At 44.2% G+C, this 25,095-nt stretch overlaps 1 protein-coding gene across 1 annotated transcript in view; it reads left to right on the top strand.

Annotated features, from left to right (window-relative positions):
• GLT1D1 (glycosyltransferase 1 domain containing 1) overlaps positions 1 to 22,095 on the top strand; it is a 67,556-nt gene extending 45,461 nt beyond the window's left edge. The window contains exons 9-12 of the mRNA XM_054996677.1: positions 1,085 to 1,128; positions 3,995 to 4,115; positions 14,662 to 14,760; positions 20,825 to 22,095. Coding sequence (XP_054852652.1) covers positions 1,085 to 1,128; positions 3,995 to 4,115; positions 14,662 to 14,760; positions 20,825 to 20,971 — 411 coding nt within the window. The 3' untranslated portion in view covers positions 20,972 to 22,095. The remainder of the gene's footprint in view (positions 1 to 1,084; positions 1,129 to 3,994; positions 4,116 to 14,661; positions 14,761 to 20,824) is intronic.
• The last annotated feature ends 3,000 nt before the right edge of the window (positions 22,096 to 25,095 follow it).

Below are 25,095 nucleotides of genomic sequence, written 5' to 3'. Positions count from 1 at the left end.
TGTTTGTTGATGTTGATTTTCTTTGTACCATCTAAATACCTCCTATGTCAGTTGATGTGTTGGAACACTCCATGCTTGTGCTGGAAGCTGCGCTTTCAGTCCCCGTCCAGGGTCGTTGTTTTGGCCTCTCGTGGTAAACCCTGATTTCCCCTGCAAACAGAAGATTTCTTCGAGCAGACGGTTGCGGGTGCCTCAATCTTAAAATCTTGATCGGAGCAATTACTGCATAAACATCTCCAGCCAAGCTTCACCTCTCAGGGGCTTTAAATCCCAGCTATGAATTAAACACACACATACAAAAATCCTTGATTTATTTCAGCAAGTGTAATACATTCTCCAAAATAATACGTAACCCTTCGGTGTCTTTTTATAAAAGTTGAGGGGCTGATTCTTCCCCTCATCTCCCAAATTAGAGATGCTTCTGAAATTTAGCTCCTCTGAAGGTCTCCCAAGATTTCACAACTGGAGGTTACCTGGCCGTTTCTGGGATGAAGTGATCTATTTGGAACACTTTGTTGTTTGGGTGGTTTTTTTGGTTTTAAACACACCGTTTGCTTTAGCTTTCTCTTCATTTGTGTGTCTATTTCCATTACCCATGCCCGTGTGCGTTAAGAAAACATCACCTGAAATATCCTGATGCATTCATACGTGCAGTTGATCTTTTTGTGTAGTGTTTTACCAATGCTCAAGAGCACATGTCGACTATGAGTAAAACATTGCACAAAAAGAATCTTGGTACAGCATGTTTGCGTCAAGAGTACTTGTTTGCACATGTATCACAGGAGAGGTGCCAACGAATGAACAGCACTTGTAATTCCCCCAGTATAGCCCCAAATCCCAAGGGGACTCCCCTGTGTTACTCTCCAGATAAGTTCTTTACCTTTCAGCATATGGTTGGCCTCCTGTTTAACTCCGTGCTCACTGATGAGTAAAACATTGCACAAAAAGAATCTTGGCACAGTGCATGTTTGCATCAAGAGTACTTGTTTGCGTTTGGGTTGTTTTCTGAGAAGATGGAATTAACGCCGGAGAGAGTTTCTATTTCCCAATCCTGACGTACAAGATAACATATTTTTCACCACAGGTTGATCCAGTGTTTGCAGAGGAAGTAAAGGAGAAAGTTAAAAGGTAGGCCACGGAAGTCGTTGACTCTTGTAGACAGAGCAGGTCTAATGCCCTATTTAAATAATTTGGCATTTCTGCACCAAGAGGTCTCGTGGGACTGCTCGGGAAGATCCATTCCTGCAGGGACTTCCTTGTTACTTTTCACTGGGGGGAAAACAGTCTTGCGTTCTCTTGCTATTGTATCTACAAAGCTGTCCACAGTATTGACATACGTAGAAAAGCTGCGTTGAACAAACCTTCTCTTTGTGTGGGGCTTGGAGTCCTCAATGCCCATCAGGATGGGATGTTGTGCCATGAGAATTACCTGGTTTTTCCCATTCCTTTCCTTTAGCAAAGGAAAATCAAAGCCCAGCCATGGAGGCACCTTCTTCCTTACCTTGCCACGGTGCAGTAAATCTGTGAGCTGCTGCTTTGCTGTTAAGCCAGAATGGGCCTGTTACACCGGCCACCCGCCCTTTCCTCTCTCAGCATTTCTGCACAATGTTATGAAGCCTTCCTCGTCCTGCGAGACCAGCGTGACTTTGAATGCCTGGTTTCCCGATCAAACTGAGAGCTTTGTATTATGTTTATAAAGGGCAACGCATCTGCTATTTGCAAGTTTGGGCCTCTTGGCAGTTAATTAGACTCTTATCTCCGAATGCATTTTTTAATTCACATCTGATTGAACCTCGGCTGTTTACATTTTCTCCGGGCCTCTTGTTTCTCGTGAGGTTTTGTCTGTTTGTAGCAGTTGAACAAGTGGGCGGATGCCAGAGTTCACCTTTCCTAGCAAATCTTTCACAGGAAGGAGATCTGATTGAAGGCGCAAGGGACCTGCCGTTGTGAAATTGCAGCGGGGTGTGTGTGTGTGTTGCCAGAGTGCAACAGGATGAAATTTCTGTAGCTGTGCAAAGGAAGCAAAGTTAAGCCCAGCTATAATCTTTTTTGTAAAATCTCAAAACCTTGTAAAATGCAAAATCCCCCACTCCCCCCCCAAAAACCCTTGGCTTTTGTTGCTTTTTGAAATGAACGTATTTTTAGACTGAGCTGACACGAGATGCCAGCTATGCAAGAGGGTTTAAAGACTCAAAAGCAACATCAGACCCAAAGCAGCCCACACAGTGAGAACAACTGAACTTTGTCGGTGATGTCCAGAAAGGAGTTACTACAGCCCCTGTGCTATAGCAACCTCTAAGAATCGACCAAGTGTTGGTTTAATTTCCCAGCCATTCCAGCCCTGAAATGACATGAATCCCCTGCCACTCAGAATACCCAACTTACGGTCACTTCACATATTCTATTGTGTGAAATTCATCCTTATCTTATTGGATCGAGCCAAAGTGTATCTAGCCCAGCCCTTTGTTTCTAACGATGCTGAGCCAGATGCCTTCAGGAAGCCTGCCACCAGTGCTTTGAAAAAGCATGACACTTCCCCATTGTTTGTCCCATCAGAGGGTATACTGCTGCTGTATATGGAAGTTCTCTTTCACTGTTGCGATGAATAGTAATTATCAGCCATGCCCTCCTCTCTATGCTGTTTATTGATTTAGGAGATTAATTTGCCATCTTTCAAAGCGATTCAGAGACACCATCATTGCTTCATTATACTTTTTCTAGTGTGAGATTTTAGAAACAATCCAGATTCATTCCTTTATTTGTTCATTGCGCTTAGATTCCTCTCTCCCTGTAAAAGTGGCCCAGAGCGGATTGTATCAAAGATCTAAAACAAGGTAGCATAATAAATAAAAACAATTCCAGCTTATAAAGTCCAGCGGCATTCAGGTTGCAGAGTCCCTCAACATCCAAATTCTGTGGGTGGGTGGTGAGCTGTTAAGATGTTGTGCAGACTGGGGAGGGGGGGGGATGTCTGGCAGGAGGCTGATTGGGGAAGCCTGCTCACCTCAACCACAATACATGCCCGGCAGAACATCTCTGTCTTACAGGCCCGGTGAAAGGATAGTAGATCTTGCCAGCCCTGTGTTTCCTCAGACAGAGAGTTCCACCAGGTCAGTGCCAGGGCTGAGAAGGCCCTGGCCCTGGTCAAGGCGAGGCAAACCTCCCTGGGGCCAGAAAACCCCAGTAGATGTTGGTCTGCCGAACGAAGGGCCCTCCGGGGAACAGATTCATTACAACCAAGAACTTCATGCACCTGATGCAACTGAACAGTGTTTCATGAATGCTACAATACGCTCCTGTCTTTTAAGGCTCTGGCTCTTGTTTTGGTTGCAGCAAACAAACATGGGTACCCCTCTGGAATTAAAATGGATGCGGTGTCTGTCAGTGTGATGTGTTTGTGATGGAAAAGTTGAGAACTTATAGATGCTCCCTACTTTTCATTACAATCAAGCAAAAGAGAGGGGGGAAATGATCCTGGTCTCCGTTCTCTCCCTGACATTTGTAACTGTATGAATTGACTTAAGCCAGTTTGGTGTAGTGGTTAAGAGCAGCAGGACTCTAATCTGGAGAGCCAGGTTTGATTCCCCACTCCACCACTTGGAGCCAGCTTGGGTGACGTTGGGTCAGTCGCAGCTTCTCGGAGCTCTCTCAGCCCTACCCGCCTCACAGGGTGATTATTGTTGTGGGAACAATAATGACACACTTTGTAAACTGCTCTGAGTGGGCATTAAGTTGTCCTGAAGGGCAGTATATAAATTGAATGTTTTTACTGTTATTAATTGCATTGCATGGTTGCTTTAATTGATAACCTTCCAAGCTTAGAGGTGCGGTACAAATTATCTAAATAAAGGCCTCTCTCATTCCCCCTGCTGCTGACCCGAATAAGAACATATTATCACCTGTGAGCTTGTGGCCATTCCGTACGGTCAGATGACTCTGAATTCTGGTATCTGAGACAGGCCAGTGGTTGGATTAAATAATGTTTTGTTGGCAGGGCGGATGGAGTACATTTGCTGCCGGAGATACCTCAGGAAGATCTTCACGCTGTTGTGAAAAACTGCTTTGCCGTTGTGAACAGCTCCTCTTCAGAGGGGATGTCTGCCGCTGTCTTGGAGGTAACTGCTTCCTCCTCTTTTGCTTTGGTCGAAACCTGTCACCCTTTTGTCAAAGCCAGGAACCCTGGTAACCGAGCGTGAAAACCTCCTAACCGGAGGAGGAGGTGGCCGAATGGACAGTAGCCTGTTCATCTGCAGGTGGAGGGTCACATTTTGGGGTGCTCACCCATGTTAAAAACTCCCTGCAACCAGAAAACTGGCAGAGAGAGAGAATAGGAGGTTTCTCCCTGTTGTGCTGACTTTCTATTTGCAGAGAGCTTTTTTAAAAAATAGAAAGCAACATTCAGAGCTATAGTCCGCCACCAACTCCTGCAGCAGTGCAATCCGTTCCACCACCCCTTTCCCCTCCGCAAGTACATTTCTCCCCTGTGGAAGAACTCTCCTTCCACCTTCTTGTACAAAATGTGCCATTTTGTCAGTCTTTTAAATTAATGTAATCTTAAACAACAGTCCTGCAAAGCAGGTCAGTATAGTCCCTGTTATCCTAAGTTGGAAACAGCTTGACGACACATAACACACATACAGCTGCATACCTACACTACACTAGCTCTCTTAACCTCATATTGGTTTGGCTCCTGTCAAAAAGATCTGCCCATGTAAGGCAGAGGCCATTTTCACCCATTTCCTTCTCTGTGGCACCTGTTCAACTCCCCTCTCATGCTCCTGGGGGGGGGGGTGTCTTGTCCCCCAGAAGTAGTATTTGGGGGGGTGGGGATTTCATTCTGCAGAAGAAGGGAAAGGCACGGAAGCCATGTTTTCATGCACAGAAATTTTAGACGAAATTCAGTCTATCGTGTACAAAAATTACAGCAACTGTCATACATTCCTCATTGACTAGAATTTCCGTGGGCTATACTTTCCTTACTAGAGGTACAGACTCAGCAAGACTTAACTGAGCAGTAGCAAGAGAATCATTCTAGAAACTATCCAAACTCATTCAGATTTATGGGCTTTCTGCCACCAGTTCCTGCAGGCTCCAGCATCACAGATTATGGTGATGGAAAATTTTATCCATCAAGTCCAAAGTGGCAGAGCCCAGGCTGGGCCAGGTGATTTCTTACTTGGGTTGACTTCCTTTCTTAGAATATATCAAGTTTCCCTCTCTGATCTATGTTATGGTCATTAAATATCCATTGATATTTCTTAGGGTTGGGCCAAAAGGCTTCCTTCCCCCAACTTCAGTGACAGCGTTTGCCAATGAAAAAAGATCCCTGTCAGCCATGTTTGATGAGGCTGCAAACAAGGATGAAATGTTCACTCCGTTTATCAGCAGAAGGAAGATCTTCATTGTTGCTGGTTCACACGATTCCTCTTTTTGTATGAGACAGCACAACGTCGCAATACAAGCAGGAAGCTATGCCTTCAGTCTAATTTGCCTTTATGACGTTTCCACATCCCCAAATCAGAATGGTTGTGTGAGGGTGGCAGAAAGCCCATTCTGAGCATCTGCAGGAAGCAAAGTTCTCTCTCTGAATTGGCTTCAGGGTTGTTTAACGTAAGCCAAAAGAGAGTTGGCCCTGTGATGATGCTCGGAGTCAAAGCAGAGTGCTTCCTGCCCTCCCTCTAGCATCATGTAGTGCATAGTGCCAGGGACACGACAAATACTGAGAAACTTTGGTCACCGCTGACCTTAGTTCACGTGGCAGGGAATCGGGGGGGCGGGGGACGCAAAGACAGACTGCTTCGTATAGGAGCAGGCAGATTTGAAGCGAGAGGAAGCACATGGGAGAGGAAACAATCCACATACAGACCTGGAGAATGAGATTACGGTTCTATACAGAAAGTAATTAAGATCCTGTTGGAACACGCGGCGGTGTAATTGCTTGTCACACTGCAGATCCCAAGTCAATCACAATCGGTCTGGACTTTTTTTTTTCACAGGGGCAAGAATTGCATTTTTTTAGTTCTCTTTGTCAAAGTGCCAACATAAAATTTTCAGTATTCGTTGCTGAACTGTCATTCTCAGCGATGCTGCAGGGATCACTCAACACTGTGGATCTGTGCTCTGCAACTAAGTCCTAACAGGCCAAGACACCATTTCAGCAGGTGTGTTAGGATTTTACTTCCTGAAACCAGATGTCTCCTCCAGGATTACAGCCAAACTTAAGTTCAACGTCCCCAAAAGGATAACGGAACCGGGGAAAGCCTTGCTACAAGACAACTCCCCGTAGGCCTGGAAGGTCAACTAGAGATCCCAGTAGAACTGTAGCTGATTCCGCACACGTTGGATAATGTACTTTCAATGCACTTTGTCAATCGTTTGAGGATTTTTTGTTCTGCACACAAAAAAATCCGTTCCAAATGATCTATAAAGAGGATTGGAAGTGCATTAATGCTTTAAAAAAATAAATGGCAGCCCTTTTTGCCATGACCTATGCAAGGAGGAAGTTTGATCCTTCTGCCAGCGCCCCCCCCCCCCCCACCACATGGTTTCTCGTAGAAAGAAAAAAATCCTCCTCCTTTTAAGAACAATATCCCTAAATCTACTTGCACAGATCTACAACTCTGTATACATCTGTGATCCCAGAAGTTTTAGATGTCATTACAAGCAAGAAACTACGCTACAAACCATTAGTTTTAGCAACACACCCTAGACTGAGATCCCAGCTTGGTGCCAACTGACAATCCTGTCTGCATTCAGAAGTGACAGCTAACCAGGTTCTGCCCAGCCTACAGTTTATGACGATGACTGGCTGTCTCTTCCTTGCTTATCATCTTCCTGCATCGTGGAGGAAGTGAAACCTGTCTCTCTGTCTTAAGAGGAAAAACACGTACAGTGTCATTGTGAAGTGCCACCTAAGTGATTTGGCACTTTTCCGTACAGAAGGCTGTACAGAATACCAAGTGTCTCTTACTTCTGCTTGCATCTTTTAGTAAGAGGGGCCTTTTATGCCCTTTGGTGGAACCTGTTCTGCATTGCCAGAGTTTTCTGTAGGGGTCTAAAGAAGATCATAACAGCAATGAATATTTATCGTTTAGAGCAAGAAGAACTGCGAGACTTAGTTTTTTTGGCCAGGTGACTTTGTAAAGGACAAAGACCCATTCTTCTGCCATTAGGCACATGCCACCTTGCATTTTGGCTAACATACAGTTGGCCAAATAGAGTGTATTGAGCACAGACGTGCCTGATTAAAATCTCATCTCAGCCATATTTATAGGTTTCGGCAAGCAGCTGTTCCAGCGGTTTGTAACCTTTAATTTGCTACTGCCTGCCAAGAAACGAGTGAAAAAATTAGGACCTAAAAACAACACTCCTGACAAAGCAAATTTTATATAGAGGTATATTGATGATATGTATGTAAACTATTTCAGACATACATTCCATGTGACCCTTTTACCTGAAGGCTGCCTGCTGATTCTTTCAGGTTAGGTTCAGTCTGGTTTGCTGTATGCTACCTTTTAAAGGCCCGGGGGAGAAATCTGGGATCTGGGAGTTTATCCTCGCGGTGGAATGAGCAGTAAAAAGCAGCTCTCTTCTGCTGGCTGTCAGAAGCAAGTGAAGAGAAATGGGTGCCTAAAATCCCTGATGTCTGCCATTTGCCACCAAAAGTTCAGAGTTAAGAGCACTTCCAGGAGGGATATGGCCCCTGTAAAGGATCATTGCCCTGTTCTCTCATCCTTCCCCCAGCATGCGGCGTTCAAAGGTACAGTGTCTCTGAAAATGGAGGTTCCATTTCATCACTGCAACTAAGAATCATTGATAGCGGTAGCCTCCCTGAATTTGTCTTAATTCCCCTTTTCAAACAAGGCCCTGGAGGGAAACATATGAAGAAAATAATATGACCGACCCCCCCCCCCTCTCCCCCAACTCTTGATGGCCCAAGCTCAGAGATCACAACTCTTCTATACAGTACAGGAGCTTAGTGTGGCTGACAACAATACCAACCTTCCTAATACAATGTTATTCTGCTTTGCTTCCAAGGGGGCCAGGGTGGCATACGCCATTCTCTCTTTTCCTGCTTATCCTTCCAGTAGCCCTGTGACTGTCAGTGACTGGCACAAGTCATCCAGAACCTTGACCAACACTTTAACCATTGCGCCCACATTAGCCCTCCACCGAATGAAAGACATGAAGTTTGGATGGCTGTGGGCCGGGCCAGGCCAAGGTAGAAAAAAAAGGCAGATACTAATGCTGGCAGATTTCGGAGCCACTCTCTTTGAACTCTGAGCAGCCCTAATAGCCCAGACCGGGATCCCCTAGCTTTTGAGCCTGTGGGCATCTTTGGAATTCTGACACAAGGTGGTGGGTACAGCCACAAAATGGCTGCCATAGTAGGCACAGCCTACCACAAAATGGCTGCCACAGGAGGTGGAGTCAGCCACACAGAGGAAGCCTGAGAGATGGGGAGAAGTGGAGGAAATTTTAAAAATATACCGGGAAAGAGGAGGGAGAGAGAATAAAACCAACACTGTGGTGGCAGCTGCTGCTGAAACAACATTATTTTTAACTACCTAGCCAATCAGATCTCCATGGGCCAATCAGAAGCCCTGCTAGGCAAGTGCCCACCTGGCCCCTCCCGCTTTCTAAAAAACACTTGGTAGGCACCAAGAAAGGTGTTGGCAGGCACCCTAGCGCCCATGGGCACTGCATTGAGATCCTCTGACCCAGACTAACCCAAGCGTGGCAGAGCTCAGAAGCTAAGCTGGGTTAGCCATGGATAGTACTTGGCTGGGAGACCACCTAGGAAGTCCAGGTTGTCATGCAGAGGAAAGCAATGGCAAACCACCTCTGTTCATTTCTTGGCTCGAAAACTCCGTGAATGTGATGAGTTGACATCGTAATTTACTTATTCTTTTGAACTTGTGCAATTCCTGTTCCATTTTTGCTTTTGCTTTTTGCCGCTGGAATCCGTGAGTATTTTTCATGCTATTTTCTTTCTCTTTGACAATCGTTTCCCTGAAAATATATGCAGTTTTAACATCATTTTGGCATTAGTTGCATACAAAAGGCATATATAACCCACCGCAACAGGTCCCTTAAAAGCTACTGATGACTCTGGAATGCCAGCGATGAATGTAAGTGAAACAAAACAGCTCGCGCAACCCTAACAGCCTCAAACAAAAAAGACATGAAAAGGGACGCCTTCATACATCTTTCATCGAAAACTGTCACCTCCACCACGTATTAGCAGCGCTGCCCCCATGTAAGATTGTCGCTCAGGATGTTACGCGGATGAGTTTTTCATATTTTCCTACAGGGAAATATTTTCTTTTCTCCATGCAGAGGTTTCGTAATGTGAAGTGGCCTGAAAACACCTTGTGTAATGTTTATTGGGTCCCCCCCCCCCCATTCTTCAAAAGCTTTGTTTTGTCCAAATTTCCTGTGGATAAAATCTATCGGCCTTGACAATAAAACAGGACCATCTGCCTAGACGGAAAAGAAGAGGGAACTCTTGAAAGATGGTGTCATTTTAATTAGACTAAACCCCTACCTGAGATAGTCGACAGGAGGAAAAGCCATCTGTCAGAAGCCTGTTCTATTAAGCAGGGCAGATCTGGCACGGAAAAGCCTTCGTCTACCTGTGGCCCCGCTGGGCTTGAAAGACGCTGGTCGAGCCTGTCGGATAAACAAAAAATGTGGATCTTTTTCAAGTGCGTTTAGTCCTGCAGCCACTTCCCCATCTTTTTGTTGTTGTGTTCAGGATTTGAACTCCGGCCACGTTCTCCATGTCATTGATAGGACATGCAGGCTCTCCTTGCTTGGAAGGGGAAGAAGCCAAGGCTGCCTCCCCCCAACCTGATAATCTGGGCCACTATTACTCCCTGTGTCCACAAACAAACATGCACGCATCCCATCAGGGAAGTCAGGCAGCATCTTCCAGTAGGCCAGATTCAGCCCAGTAACAGCTGACTGCTGATCAATAGTAAAATATGCTGCCGTTTCTCAGTCGATGTTCTGCTGCCACTTTCCTGAGATAGAACATGAAAGATCCTTCGGGCACATAGCCTGAGACCTCATTCAGTCAGTGTTGTCTCTACAGCCTGCCTCTACATATCTCATCCAGATACTAACTGGAGCGGACCCTGCTTAGCTTCCGAGATCTGATGAGGTCTGGCTGGCCTGGGCCATTCTGGTCAGGGGCTGATATGGTATAGTCCTTCCAAATCTAAGAAGAGCCTTGCTGGATCAGAACAAAGGTCTGTGTAGTCTATTTTCTGCATTGCAGTCCACAAGGAGGGTGGGAAAGCAACAGCCCCATGCCCTGTTGCCCCTTACTCCCAGCCTACTGCCTCCGAATTCGGAGGGTTCATCAAATCTGGTGAGATCTAAAGTTGGGTTGTCTAGGGAAGAGGGTGGAGCCTGTATGTAACTTCTCCGGACCATCCAGTAACAGCTGATCTGTGGATGTAAAAGGGGAAACCCTCAGTTGGACTGAAGCTCTGAAAAAGCCATTCCACCCAAGAGAATTATTTCATCCCTACTCTTTAGAAATGCTCCTTCTCTGCTACACCTAGGACAACAGGAAAACAATAAACCATCTTACGTACTGTGTCCTCCTTAACTTGCTTTCAGTTCTGTTTTGCATTTGAGATGGGCAGTTCTGGAATTGGAGAGAAATGATACCTCTGCCCTGTTGTCATTACATTCCCCTATTATAAATAGTTTTATCAAAAAGAATGCTGCTTTCCCCCCGCCCCCTCTCTGACTGCCCAAGAATAGACTGAGCCTCTTAAATTAAATCCAAAACCACTTTGGGCAGTAATTATTTACAGCATAATCCATTTGCGTAAGGCCAGTCAGGGCAAAGCCAACCGCTTGTCTTGTGCGTTTAGCCATCTGTTAACGTCAGTCAAGAGCTGTAATTCATCTTGTAGATGTTTGAGATGAAGCCATCTGCACTTGGTGTGTAGAAGTTCTCTTTTCCATGATGGCAGAAATGTCCATCGGATATTACTTCCCTAATTCTTAAGGATAGGTACTGTTCTGCCTAGCTTGGGACCATCTATCAGAAATTAACAATGTTGGGCTTCTCATTTGAATCTCTACAGATGATGGCCCTGGACCGGGCAAGGGCCGTGGTCAAACAGCGAATATTGGATATCGAAAGACAGAGGGATCTTGCTAGGGTCTCCAATTTCCTAGCGCCCCCCACCCCCAACAAGTACGTGGTTTCTCCAGCCTCCTATTTATCAAGTCTGGAACTGCCATCCCATCGTAGGGCTTTCTTATTGGCCCGATGCAATATATTGCCATCTGCAGTACTTGAAGGCCGCTACAAGAAGGTCCTAATGCTGAGCGGGTCTGTCCATGCAAGGCAGGGAAAGTAGAAACAACTGAGCATGTTATACTTGCCTGTAAGTTCCACCACGAAATACGTATAAAATATATCCAACCTGTACTGAAGAAGTTTTCGAGCCTTCCTGATACAGAGCTAACTAATAAGCTCCTGTTAGGTGCTGATCCAAAGAAAATCTGTCTCTGGGAAAGTTACAGTGTTTGAGGCTAGCAGCTCCTTCAAGGACACTTGCTGGGCAAAGTGAAAGCACATATTTGCAACAGATAATGGAGGGGCTCACTGGCTCTCCTGCACTTAATACCAGAAGTTAAGACACTCTCAGATGAGTACACTGAATATAGTTTTATATATAGTATATAACTCTGGCAAACAGCATTGATCAGTACAAAATGCAGAATACAGTCATGACAGGTATGCTGGCATATATGACATAAGGGGAAGAACTGGGGAAGATCCTGCTAGCTGGCAGCAGCTGTATAACATCGCGCTGAATTGTGCCTCTTTGCACACATGTCTTTAAGGCCTGGACGTGCCCGGAAGCATGAGCTCCTGGGAGCCAGCCAAAGGGCTCTTGTCTTTTGGCTCTTAGCCTGAGAGTCGTCGTCTAGAGCTAGGTGGACAGAAGTCTTGCTTGGTACCGGGAAGTCTCCCCTTTCTTTTCTTTTCCTGTTTGTTCCCATTATCTTTTTTCCCACTGTATTGTTAGCTGCTTTGAAACCTTATTGGGGGTGGGGGGGAAAGCGGGATAAAAATAAATGCTTCATGAGTGATAGAGCAGCTGTGGTGTGCAACGCAGGTAAGAAATACCAGGCTCTTTAGCAGGCTAAATTTCATTCAGTCAATTAAGTCTGCATTAATTAGGATTAGGGATGCCTCAAACTTGGCGGCAAATATGTTCAGTAGGCAAACGTGCCGTGTTAGGCAGCTGCCATCACTCGTGAGTCAGCAATCCAATCTGTTCACCATCCGCCATCCCCTTGAATGGCTATCAAACAGCTGCGCGGTCACTGTGTTGGTAGAATATCATTCCTTTGCCTTGCAGGAACTTTGGCGTGTGCACAGTACGCAAGACAAAAGGAGAGGAAGTATTTAAAGATGATGCAGGTCCATTCCACGGCAGACATTTCTTTTTGTAGAGGCATTCTTTTGAGAAAGGAGAATGCCTCTTTTAAGATGGCGCCCACCACCTGCAATGATAACTACTTGCATTAAACCCGCTTCACGATTACTTGGGGGCACCTTTTAAGCTGATGAAAAGTTTTCTAGCCGATTTATGTCAGGGAGGAATTGATTAAATGATGCAGCCGTAGCCTTACGTACATGCACAAGCCCAAAAAACCTTACCAATTACTCCATTCCCCCTTTTCATGCTTTGCTTACAAGCCAATTGTGCTGCAGGGAACTCATTTCCCCCATTGGAAACCATAATGACATTAATTAAAAGTGCATTCTCTCCTAAGTGCCAGTGAATCAGTATGGATTGAACAACCTGGAGAGTGGATTTCTTTCTGTTGTCTGACACTGCGATAATTGTACAAGATGAGCCATTAAGCACTCAAAGGCTGCATGTTTCAGGTTTCCTGAAGCCAGCGACGGTAATTAAAATTTCAGGCTGGCGTTTCACTTGACAAGTAGGCAAGCGGATTTCTAGGCTTCCCTTGAGATGATGGAGATTTACCTAATGCCCATTTTGTGCAAATAGTTACTGAAAAGCTTGCCGCCTTGACATACATTTAAAATATTTATTCTATTTTGTTAATTTGAAAAAAATGTCTGTCCTGCTTTTCTGCAGTGGATCACATAACACAATAAAAGATGAAGAACAGTGCAGTGTAGTGGTTAGAGTATCGGGCCAGGGTTTGGGGGAGACGGGTTCAATTCCTTGCTCTCCCATGAAAGTCTCTGGGCGACTTTGGGCCGTTCACTTTCTCTCTCCCTTCCCTACTTTGCAGAATTGTTGGCATAAAAATGGGGACCAGAGAGCCATGAATGTTGGGTTGGATTCCATAGATCATTTTCCACGAACGGAGGGAACTTTTCCTTGGCTAAAGGAGCTTTCCTTAACGGCTTGTGTTGCTAAATACCATTATCTCTGAAGGGAACAATGGACCTCTGGAGAGGTGCTACCAGTCTGAATGGAGAGCATGGATAGACCCGTGGCCTGGCTCAGTGTGGAAGCATCAGCTCATGGAGCAACTGGTAGTAAACATTTGTGGAGGAGGAAACACAACCACAGCTTCCCTTTTCAGTAGCATCCCTTCTGGTTCTTGTACATTTGGTTCACCCAGAGCTCCTCAGATCTACTCACTTTGGCAATCCCCCAATCGTCTTACTTCCTCAGCTATCGGACTGCGGAGTTCTGAGTTCAACTGCTTGCTCAGCTTTTGGGGAGTCCTTCAGCCACTCGCTCATTGTCAGCCTCACGTGCCTTGCAGCGTTGTTATTGGGGGGGGGGGTCTGTCAACTTTCGTAACCCCGCTATTCTGATTCAGAATTCCCGGTTCTTCTTTGATTTCTCTCTTACGTACATACACGCTGTCAAGTTGCAGCCAACTTATGTCAACTCAGCAAGGGGTTTTCAAGGCAAGTGTGAAGCAGCAGCGTTCCTCTTGCCTCTGCGATCTTCCTCTTGCCATTGTCTTCCTCTGCAGTCTTCCTTGGTGCTTCCGCATCCAAGTACTGACCCCGCTTAGCTTCTGAGATCTGACATACTGTTCAGCCTTCCCACTTACCAGAATTATTTTCATGCTATTTTCCATTGATTCCCCTCCCCACACCCGATTAAATTTCTGTAACTTTTAATATAATTACATTATAAATGGCAAGAAAATGGTATCGGAGGAAAAGCACCAGTGAACACGAGCAAACAGAAAATCAGAATGGCAACAAAAGCTAGCAAAAAAGGGTAGATTTGTACATTTCTTTAAAAATGGGATATCTTGAAATACCCAACTCTGAGCTTCCCTAGAACAAAGGCAAGATACAAATATATAAATAAGTAGTCAAGTCATACATTAAATGTATCATCTTAATCGTGGGCCTATATGCAAAACGTGCATGTTTCTGGTTGCACAAGCCACAATGCTGCAGTGCTTTGGATGCTGAATTTTGTACAGTTTTTTTGTTGCTCTGATAACTCTTTTATGTTATGAGTGAAATATCAGGGTTTTTTACAAAATTAAAACGTTTTGCCTTTTAACTAAAGTTCTGGAGATTGCTGCTCTTTCCTTGTACCTGCTGTCCCCTTTGTTGCAAAGACACAATCAAAATTAACAGATTCCCCCCCCCTTCTCTGTACAATTTTTCAGGCGATGGATCTAAAAGTTCCAGTGCTGGCAAGAAACATCCCAGGGAATGCTGCAGTAATCACACATAAAACGACAGGATTGTTATATTCAAGCCCTCAGGTAACAAAGTAAAAACATACTAGGGTTCATTGATTTCAGTGGGATTGGTCTGATACAGCACACTGACAACGTAGCTTCCAGATGGCAGGTCTCTGTATTGTTACTGTGCCCTGGTCCCGCAGTAGCAGTGATTCTTCCCCACTCCTGTGCCATGCAGTTGAATATTGGTATAGTGATATAAAGTTATAACTTATAACTCTGTTGTTATGTGTAACAGGTTCTCTGAATTTCCAGTTTTCATTTCTTGAAAAATTTGTCTCTAGCCCCTTTCATTGCAGAGATCCACCTTTCCCCTTATATCTCCACAATTAAAAGGGCTAGAATGTTTTTAAGTAGAAGCTGAGAATCTGTTATAACATTTATACCAATATAATAATATTCAGTTGTCAGTTTTTAAAAAGCCCCTTCCCCAGATGTGGGAGCCGAAAATGGACTGTGCAGGAAAACGGGCTGCTGTGTGGGACAGCACCCAAAACAGCTGACGTTATCTCTGTAACCGGAGAGCTGATGCATACAGTTGCTAAGAGGCCTAGGCAACATGCTGCTTCCCACTGCCAGAGAAATATGAGCATGAATTGTGCGCATGGGCAGTGCACAAAATGGGCAAATATGACAAAACAACTTTGCCAGTTTTAGATCAGTATCATAAGTTTTAATAAGTATGTTTAGGAAGAATACCAAGCTCTGTTTGTTGTAACTGCTATCCGATGTTTCATTGTTTGGAAAAGATCTTGTACACCATTAAAGACATTTAATTGGTGAGGAGAGAGTGATTGAGTCTAGGGAGTCAGAAAGGAAAAAGTGTTTTCCTGTTAAAAGATTGTACCAATAAAAAAGATAACAGAATTTGTTAGAGGGTTGAAATCTATTACAATTAATTTAGATTTATTGAGTTACTGGGGCAAAAAAGTCCATTTGTTAACTTCTGAATCACATTTTAATAGGGATATAAGCTTGGATAATCTGCATTTTCCTCTTCATAATAAATCGTTTCTTCTTAAAGAAGCATTGGTTTAATTGGCTTGTTAACCTGTCACGCCTGTTTCTCACTTGCCATGAACAGAGTAAGAAGTCATTTGTCCCTGAGCTCAGACCTCGCCATAACCTCGAGTCGATTCTGATTCTGCCTTCTCAAAGGTGCCGTTTAAAGAAAAACTGATGACAGGGCAAAGAAGGGCCAGCCAGCCAGCACGGCAGCGGTCAGAGGTGGGCTATACCCTTAAGGTTGCCAACCTCCAGGTAGTAGCTGGAGAGCTCCTGGAATTACAACTGATCTCCAGGCCACAGAAATTAATTCCCCTGGAGAAAATGGCTGCTTTGGAGGGTGGCTTCTATGGAATTATTCCCCATTGAGATCTCTCCCCTCCCAAACCCTGCTGTCTTCGGGATCCAGTCCGAAATCTCTAGGAATTTCCTAACCTGGAGCTGGCAACTCTAAGTCCCAGATCCACTACCTAGCGCAACAGGTGAAACAAGTGTGGGACAGCCATTTCGCCATAACAGTTTACAGCAAATTCTAACCGTTCTGAAGGACAAAAATATTTTTTCACAAACCCTTGCTAGTGATGCTTGCAAATAGAGAGCCATTTCATATTCAAACACAAGTTTCTCATCTCTAGAAACGAGGCAAAATAATATATTTCCCCCCTCCAGTACAGTGCAGGCCAACGGGTCATTTCAAACCCACTCAATATGGAGTCTGTCTTATTGCTAGGCAAAGTTGTAAACTCAGGGTCCAGTTGCCAAAAACCCTCTGTCTGATGTCATCTCTAGGAATCATCTCTATGACCGCCACAGAGGAGACTTTTTTTTTAATGAGGGTTTCTTATCCTGGAAACCCAATTGCATTTGTCATCTGAAGGGTTCATTCATAAAAGCTACAGGGGACCATGAACTCCCTAGAGAGAAAAATGTTAGGTGCAATCAATTAAAAACAGAGCAGGGTGAAGAGAGAATGAAAAAGGTCTGCCAAAGACTAATGAAAATAGAGAATTCCACCTTCCCAAGACTCTACTTAATAGTATGTATAAATCATATGGCAAACTGCAAAAAAAAATGCATTTTCCACTCTGCGATTTTATTTAATCTGGATTTGTTTGTTCGGAAAAAAATAGTATAGCATTATTATTGGGGGCTGAAATCTAATTTATGGAATCAACAGGATTAATTCACCCGCCCCCTTCCTTTTCAAAGCCCTAATTAAAACTGCCGGTTAATTAGGATACGGTGAAGAATGTTCAGGAAAATGGGATACATTCAAAAGGCGTGCGCTGAAGGCCAAAATTCGAAGAGAGATTTTTCGCCACCGAACGCACAAGCGTCTGGTGAGACTGTGTGGTAGAAATCTTCAGAATAGTGATTCCGAAACACGTAAATGCAATATTATAGCATGTCCACAGATTGCAAAGAGTATGGTCCATCGTTCCTTCTTCCCAGCTGCTGTTTTACCTATGGGAAGGGATTACATTTCTTCATCTATATAGTCCATTCCTCTAAGGAGCACACGGTGGCCTCCTTAATTTTTCCAGAGGAGTTAGCCGTGTTAGTCTGTAGTAGCAAAATCAAAAGGAGTCCAGTAGCACCTTTAAGACTAACCAATTTCATTGTAGCATAAGCTTTCGAGAATCAAGTTCTCTTCGTCAGATGCATACTTAATTTTTCCTTCCCCGTTTACCAGTGGGAGGTGATAAGATCTACTTATTTAGTACATTCAGCCAAGGAACTCAGAGCATCATACATGGTTCTACCGTCCCCATTTTATCCACACAACGATCCTGCAAAGTAGATTAGGAGAGAATAACTGGTCCAAACTCGAGCATTGCACTTCATGCCTGAGTGGCTATTTAAACCTGCATCCCTTAGACCTTAGTCCAGTGCTCTAGCTTGTAACACTACGTTGCTTCTACATTTTAAACTTATTTATATTATTTATTGTCCACCTTTCTCGCTAGGACTCAAGGTGGATTATACAGAATAAGTTAATGCAGTCAGCAAGATGGGGCATCCAATAAACAACGCAGTAGGATTTGGATTGTAGAATTCTGGAATCAACCAGAAATCTGAAAACAGAACTGAAGGAAAGCAGAAGTTTTAACATGAAGCAATTAAACAATGCAAAAGTTTCATAGTGGGATCCTACTTTCAACAACAGGCAGTATGAGCTACAGTAATAATACCACATTAAAAGCATCTTTATGTGGTCATGTGTGTGACCGCATCAGTATTGCCTTGGGGGGCAGTAGTTTATCAGCATGCACATGGAACGGATGTGTGTGATGTGCAATGACAACAAATGGAGCCATACTAAATTGTACCTCCTCGATATCCAGAATTAGAAGGAGGGAAAAGGCAGGCTGACTGTGGAATGAAACCTGTGAAAATATGCTTAATCCTTGCTTTTCAGCTAGTTCACTGAGGCCCTGATACACTAAAGCTTACTAGAAAAGACCATAACCATGACCAGAGCTTTTTTTCAGCGGGAACGTGGTGAAACGGAGTTCCAGCACCTCTTAAAAATGGTCACATGGCCAATGGCCCCACCCCCTGATCTCCAGACAGAGGGGAGTTTAGATTGTGGAGGGCAATCTAAATTCCCCTCTGTCTGGAGATCAGGGGGCGGGGCTACCAGCCATGTGACAATTTTCGCCAGGGCCCATTTAAACTTTTAAAAACTCCCCCCTTGTTCCAGCTGACCCAAAGCGACATCATTGTGCGATCTTGAGTTGTGACCTTTCTCTTCCTTGCATATTTTGCTTTATTCTCTCCCCCACCCCTGCTGAGAGTTAAGTTGCCAGTTCATTGGTTAGGCGGCCAGCTTCCACGGGCATGAACTGATGCTGGAATACCTACTCCAATCATGTTTGTAGAACAGTGACTTCACTTCCTTTTGGGCTCAGTTAAAATCCATTTTTTGTGCCTTCAGTGGCGTAGACTTGCATGCCTTACAATGTGAATTCTGTTCCACAGCTGATTTTTAGTGGTTGTAACGCTTTGTATTTTGTTCTTGAATTGTTTTAAATCTCCTCTGAACTAATCAGCAGATAGGAAAGTGACTCTTTTAATAAACAACAAAGCTGCCCGCTAACCACACGCTGTCCATTTTTGACTTAAAATATACAGCTAAATTTTACCCCCCATTCCCCCTAAAATCTTCTTGAATAGAGATGGGTTGTATTCTCATAACCCAGTCAGTAGCTACTGATTGCATCTACTCCGCCCTCCCCTCTCCACCTATATATCTGACCAGTTTCTTCTTACCCTCCATGCATCTGACGAAGAGAACTGTGATTCTCGAAAGCTTATGCTACAGTAAAATGTTGGTTAGTCTTAAAGGTGCTACTGGAAGCCACATACTATCCAACTTTTATTTAGAGCAGAAAAACAAGATTGGCTTTCCTGTTCCGTTCGCTTGCCCCATACAAATAATAATGCATTTCATTGATGAATCATCCGTTGCCATGCCGCACTGCATAAGAGCTTACAGTCCTGCCTGCTGGGTCTGTTTGGGCTTGGCTGGCTCTAACATACAGCCCAGGTTTTGCTGCCGAGAGTCAGAGCAGAACCACAAGTGACAAAAGGCACAGATTGGACACTTGTCAGCTTCCCTCAAGTTTTGATGGGAAATGTAGGCAGCTTGGCGGAATGTTGGACAAGTGACAGTTGAAAAGTCCGTTGGACAGCAGTCAGAGAGCGAAGCTGCGAGACCAGGATGCCTACATTTCCCATCAAAACTTGAGGGAAGCTGACAAGTGTCCAATCTGTGCCTTTTGTCACTTGTGGTTCTGCTCAGTTCTTTGTAGCACCAACGGCGTCTGTGGAGAGCTGTTCTCCATCTAGCAGAGGCACTGCAATTAGCTGGAGAGGCCACCTCATTACCTCTCGAACTCATGCCGAGCTGAGCCCAAATCAAACTGCCAGATTCCGTCCGTCTTTGTCTGGAGACCAGTTGGATTCGAAAGTTCATCCTCAGCCATCATGCGCTTCTGTGCTGTAAAATGACAACGCGGTCATATTTTTTATCTAGCGTTGACTGTTCTCAAGAAATTCAGCCACGGCTTTGCTTTTTGCAACTGGCAGGCTGGATAAACACTTCAGTGTTTTTTGTTGTCTGTTCATCCTGATTTAAGTCTAAGATACTGTACTTGATATATAATAAGCACATGGGGGCCATGAAGGAATGGAAACCACTAATGAAAGGGCTGTGTACAACGCAAGCTGTTACGGTTTCCTGCTACCTTGCAGGGAAAGTTTCCAAGCAACATGCGGCTCCAAGCAAAATCAGCTGCTCTGCGTCTATGGGCCCCTCTGTAACGTGGACTGAATTAGAGATCTCACACTCAGATATCAGCATGCTGAACATTCCCCGCTCTGGGTTTGACTTCCTGTCCTGGGGTGTGTGTGTAGTGGTGGTGGTACTCACCTTGTCTTTGCTCCTCATACACAAAGTGTGCACATGCTCCCCCACCTGCACAATGACATCACTTCCCAGAAGTGATGTAATCGCACAGGTGTGGGAGTGCAGGAGCACTCTTGGGGTGAGCCCAGGAGACCCATTCCCGTGCCACCCCCCACCGCTGGCCAGGTGAGAGGTGGGAGAGGGTGGGAGCAGGGGATCCTCTGTCCCACCGGGGACCTGGAATCTCTACCCTGGTCTGATTTTATGCATAAGATTGTTTTACACTGTAAGTTTTAACCCACCAATTAGTTTTAGTATTGGGAAACAAAGCTTTACTGACTTCTTTTCTAATTGTCTTATCAATGCATTTTTAAATATTTTACTATTTATTAGGTTGGATCATGCCAGCTTTTTTGTTCAATCGAGCACATTCCCTTACCTTTTACAGCTTTTGTCCATGCAGGTCTCTTAATACCCAGCGTAGCCTTTTTGGTGGTCAAAGGGGGACTCCCTCCCCCCGCTTTTTCACCAGCAGCAAAGCTGCCTGGATCCAACCAACCGTTGGTTTTTATTTATTTTGTTAGCTGCCTCCTGCAGATATCTGAAGAGCGTGTAAATGGTTTAAATAAACAAAGAGCATTTTTTTTAGAAGTCACTTTATCTTTTCAGGAGTTCATTCAGCTGTCCAAAACTCTGATAAGTGACCCATCTTTGCAAAGAGAGATTGTGACCAGGGCAAAGGAATACGTCACCAAGCACCACTCGTGGGACCACGAAAGGAAAGCATATCAGAATATGGTGCTGAAACTTCAATGAACCTCTTTGTATCCTCTTTGTGTGACTGGATCAGCCCAACCAACCAGAGACTGGGTTCTTTTGATTATTAATAAGACTTGATAATACTTTTTTTCTTTCCTGCATCATCCGTTTGAGGAATCTGCCACTCCATGAAGTTGAAATACACCAGCTGTGGTCTGGAATGACGACTTACAGAGGGAAATCTTAGCAGCTCATGGTACTCATTTATATAGTGATACACATGAATGTGTTCATTGTTTACATATATATCTGTGTCAATGTATGTAAATATACATATGTCAGTATTTTAATACTGAGAGATTATAGGCCAGGGACAGAATTTGGCCACCATACTTGACATAGGACCGGGGTGGGGGGTGGGCAGGAGAAAATGGCTCCTTCCCTCACTAACATCATCTCCAAGTTACTGGGGGAGAGGTTGTATGTCCACTCCAACCAAACCAAGAAATGAGTCCAGACGAGGCAGAAAGAATTCCTTATTATAGGTTCTGGAGGCCTGATACAATCTCAGGGCAATTGTTGTCTGTGGAGAAGCACACCTGAGATTGTCTATCAGGACAAGATGATGGCATTGATGAGACAAAGAGATGGAGGAGTCGGGGAAGGGTAGTTGGGGAAACATCTTAGAATTGCTCTCTCTGCCTCTTGCCCACATCAAACAGGGCCTTTTGGTCCAGGTGCGTCCTTTGTAGTTTGGAGAGAATGTCCCTCACTCTATTCGGGAATTAACAAGGGGAATAGAAGCCTCAAGTCAGTCATTTAGTTTTAGTTTCCGTCACAACACTGAAGTGAGGATGTTGGCTAAAGATGTCACACAAGGGCCACCATTGTATTGGCAGATATTTGTGCATTCGAATTTATTTATAAAGTACCAGAAAGCAGTAGCTACCTCAAAACAGAAATGACTGTAGTTCTGTGAACTTCTTCAATGGTCTGAACTCTGACCACAAGATTTTCAAGCTTTGCAAAAGGGAAGTTTGAAGAGTCATTTCTATGTGGCGCTCGGTAGGATCTGACTTGGTTGTGCTTGCGTTTGTCATCTGAACTCCTCGGTCATTTTTATTGTTAGGCATATTTTAATAGGAATCTGTGTTTCAAAAAGGGAATTAAAGGAGACTTGTTATGGGATCTGAAAGCAGTTGTGATTCATTTCCTGCTGGTTCCAGGAATTCCTACGCTTATATAGCTTAAGTACTTGTTGAGGAAACAATGCTTATAGGCCTCAATTTGGAGAGAATCAAGTATGTGATTAGCAACATGGGGCAACATATTGGATTTCCCAACCCATAATTTGCACGTGCAGCAAGAGACTTATGGTGCTCTTTATGTATTTATAATATTTTGCCCTGGTTTTTTTCCAGTCCCTAACACAGCTGCCAAGGAAAGTATCACTTTAAAAGTACAAATAAACACCATTCAACAAAAAATGTGCCCCACCTTGATCGTGAGACCCCCAAGATGGGAACTGAAACCTTGAGGTCTCTGGCTCAATCCCTTTGTGTCCTTACCAATCAAATAAATACTCTTTTTTAGAGTGCAAGATGGTAAAGTTCTTGAAATACTAGAAGCCTCACATTGTCCCTACAATGAATTAACCTGCACTTTCTAATGCCTCACAATTAACATCCTTTTACCTCCGAACCCAGAGCACTTGTCAATCGATCAGGAATGCCAAATTCTTGCCAGCGATGGACTCGTTAAATCCTGACGTTCTGCGACAGTCTGGATGGCTTGGTGGTTTAATCACAGCTCCTTTGGGATGCTACTTCCCATTCAAAATTGACTGGAGTGATTTAAGGTCTTAATGGATGGCTCAGTGATCCCAAATTAATGACAGCAGGCACAAAAAAGCAGTTAGTTTCCTGTCTCAAGGAGACAAGCTCCTTTCTCTTATTAAAGCTGCTTGAATCATCCGGAGAGGAAAAAACACATCGGAAAAAGATAATCAACTCCTGTCAGTGGCTTTAAAACTTCTGATCCTCAAGGAATCCTTTCCATATTGATGTTATCTGTGAAAGCCAGGAAAAGTGCATGTGTGGTGATGGATTCTGGGTATGTGCTGAGTCCCTTTTTGGTTTATAAATTATTTAGTAATATTTAGGAGACATCTTGTTTTTCTTTATTTACTTTTAAATGTACAGTCCACCCTTCCAGGTGGTTCCTACAGGGCTTTTTTTCAGCTGGAACACGGGGGAAAGGAGTTCCAGAACCTCTTGAAAATGGTCACAGGGCTGGTGGCCCCGCCCCCTGATCTCCAGACAGAGGGGAGTTTAGATTGCCCTCCACGCTGCAGCATGGAGGGCAATCTGAACTCCCCTCTGTCTGGAGATCAGGGGGCGGGGCCACCAGCCATGTGACCATTTTCTCCAAGGGCAACCCACTGAGTTCCACCACTTCTTTTCCCATAAAAAAAGCCCTGGGTTCATAACATCTCAATCTTAAATCACAAAATCCAATTAAACGATATAACTGCCTGCAAAAAACAGCTGCTAAATTGGGGTAGAGGGGAGAGAGTCCCACAAAATGAATCCAAGATAGCACTAAAAAAAATTCAAAAGGTCAAAAACAATCAAAAGCGCCCCCTACAAACAGCCAGGGAGGGAGCCCACCACTCTTTCTTCTGCACATTATTCCACAGGAAGGGACCAACTATTAGACGAAAAACTACACATGTGGACCTGTCAGCGAGAAGGGGAGCAAAGCTTCCCAAATCAACTGGGCAACTGAAGATAGCATACGGATTCTTGCACCATTTTTTCCCATTCACATGCGCTCATGTTGGCTTGCAATAACATGAGGTGGAATTCAGAAGAAACCTCCAGCTTACTAAAACACCCTGAGACTGAGATGGAAGGATAAGAAAGAGAGATTATTGTGGGATCCTGCATGACGGTTACTGTCTCAGGAAGAGCAAGCAGGTTCCTGTAGGAAGGAACAGAGTTTAAATGCCATTCTTAGGTAGGAAAGCAATAAAAGCCGCATCAAGAAGACCCAGAGTATGGCAGTAGGCTAGACCTGGCCTGGAAGTGTTTATAGATAACCAAGTAGACAACTGTGACAGAATGCAAGTTAAAGTTTTCCACAATGCAGCACTCAAAGATGGAAGGGAAGGATTCAATAACTGCCTGGAATGAGAGCTTGATTGACAGGCTGCTCTCCCCTCTCTCTGATTGGCTAGTCAGAATCAGCTTCGGGATGAGGGTGCTGACAGGATTTTGAGTTGGTTAGCAGTTAAGAGTTAAGTGTGAGAGAGTCTGACGAGGGTCAGACAAGTTCCCCTCTGAAGTGAAGGAAGGGAAAATGTTTGTCCTAACTGTAACAATATTGTCTTAAGGAAGACTTTTCGTTAACGGTTTCAAGTATCAAAGCCAGCACAAGTTGAAACCCATTTACACAACCAAGCTAGAACTGGGAGTGTCTTTTTGGCAGAGTGAGTGGGTAGTGAGTGGAGACTCCCAATTCAGCAAAGCAAATAGTGTTATGTCTTCTTAGGTGAAGAGGAATAATTCCTGCCTACTCTCTAGAAGGAGATTTGGCTGTAAGGGGGACCCGGGGTCTTTTGTAAAGGGAAAACACTGTTGAACTAACATCTGGAAACCTGAGTAGTAAAGGGAAATCTGTGGAGAAACATTGTTGCTTTATCCAAGGTATTAGACAAAACACCTGTCACTCTTAATGATTGTAAAAACTGAAACTAAGCCTCAAGTAAACTATTTTGTCTATGACTTTTGAAGTATTCTGTTCTACCAACAAATCTTACCTCAGCAATTTCATTTCATGACTGCCCGTAGTCCATCCCTGCCTGTTCAATAAAGTTGCTGTTTCTTTTGAGAATTACTTAGCCTCCAGTGCTGTTTCATACAAAGAAAAAGTGGGCTCCTACTTTTCCCTTATCAAATTTCTGGGCTAGGCTAAAAAGCCAGGTGGTTAATAGATAACCATTCTAGCTAAAAAGCCAGAAATATAATCGCTTCTCAGGGTGGGACACAAAAAGAACTGTAAAACCACAACAAGAGACACGCTACTTGAGGCTGCTCAGCCAAGGCAGGCAAACTTGGATTTTGGCAGGAACATCTGCTTCAGAGTGGGGAAAGTAAAAAAGGAGTCAGTTCTAACAACCA

This window comes from Eublepharis macularius, chromosome 13 (assembly GCF_028583425.1).
Source record: "Eublepharis macularius isolate TG4126 chromosome 13, MPM_Emac_v1.0, whole genome shotgun sequence".
NCBI lineage: Eukaryota > Metazoa > Chordata > Lepidosauria > Squamata > Eublepharidae > Eublepharis > Eublepharis macularius.
Note: the sequence above shows the minus strand (reverse complement) of the source record. Positions and strands in the feature narration are given on the sequence as shown.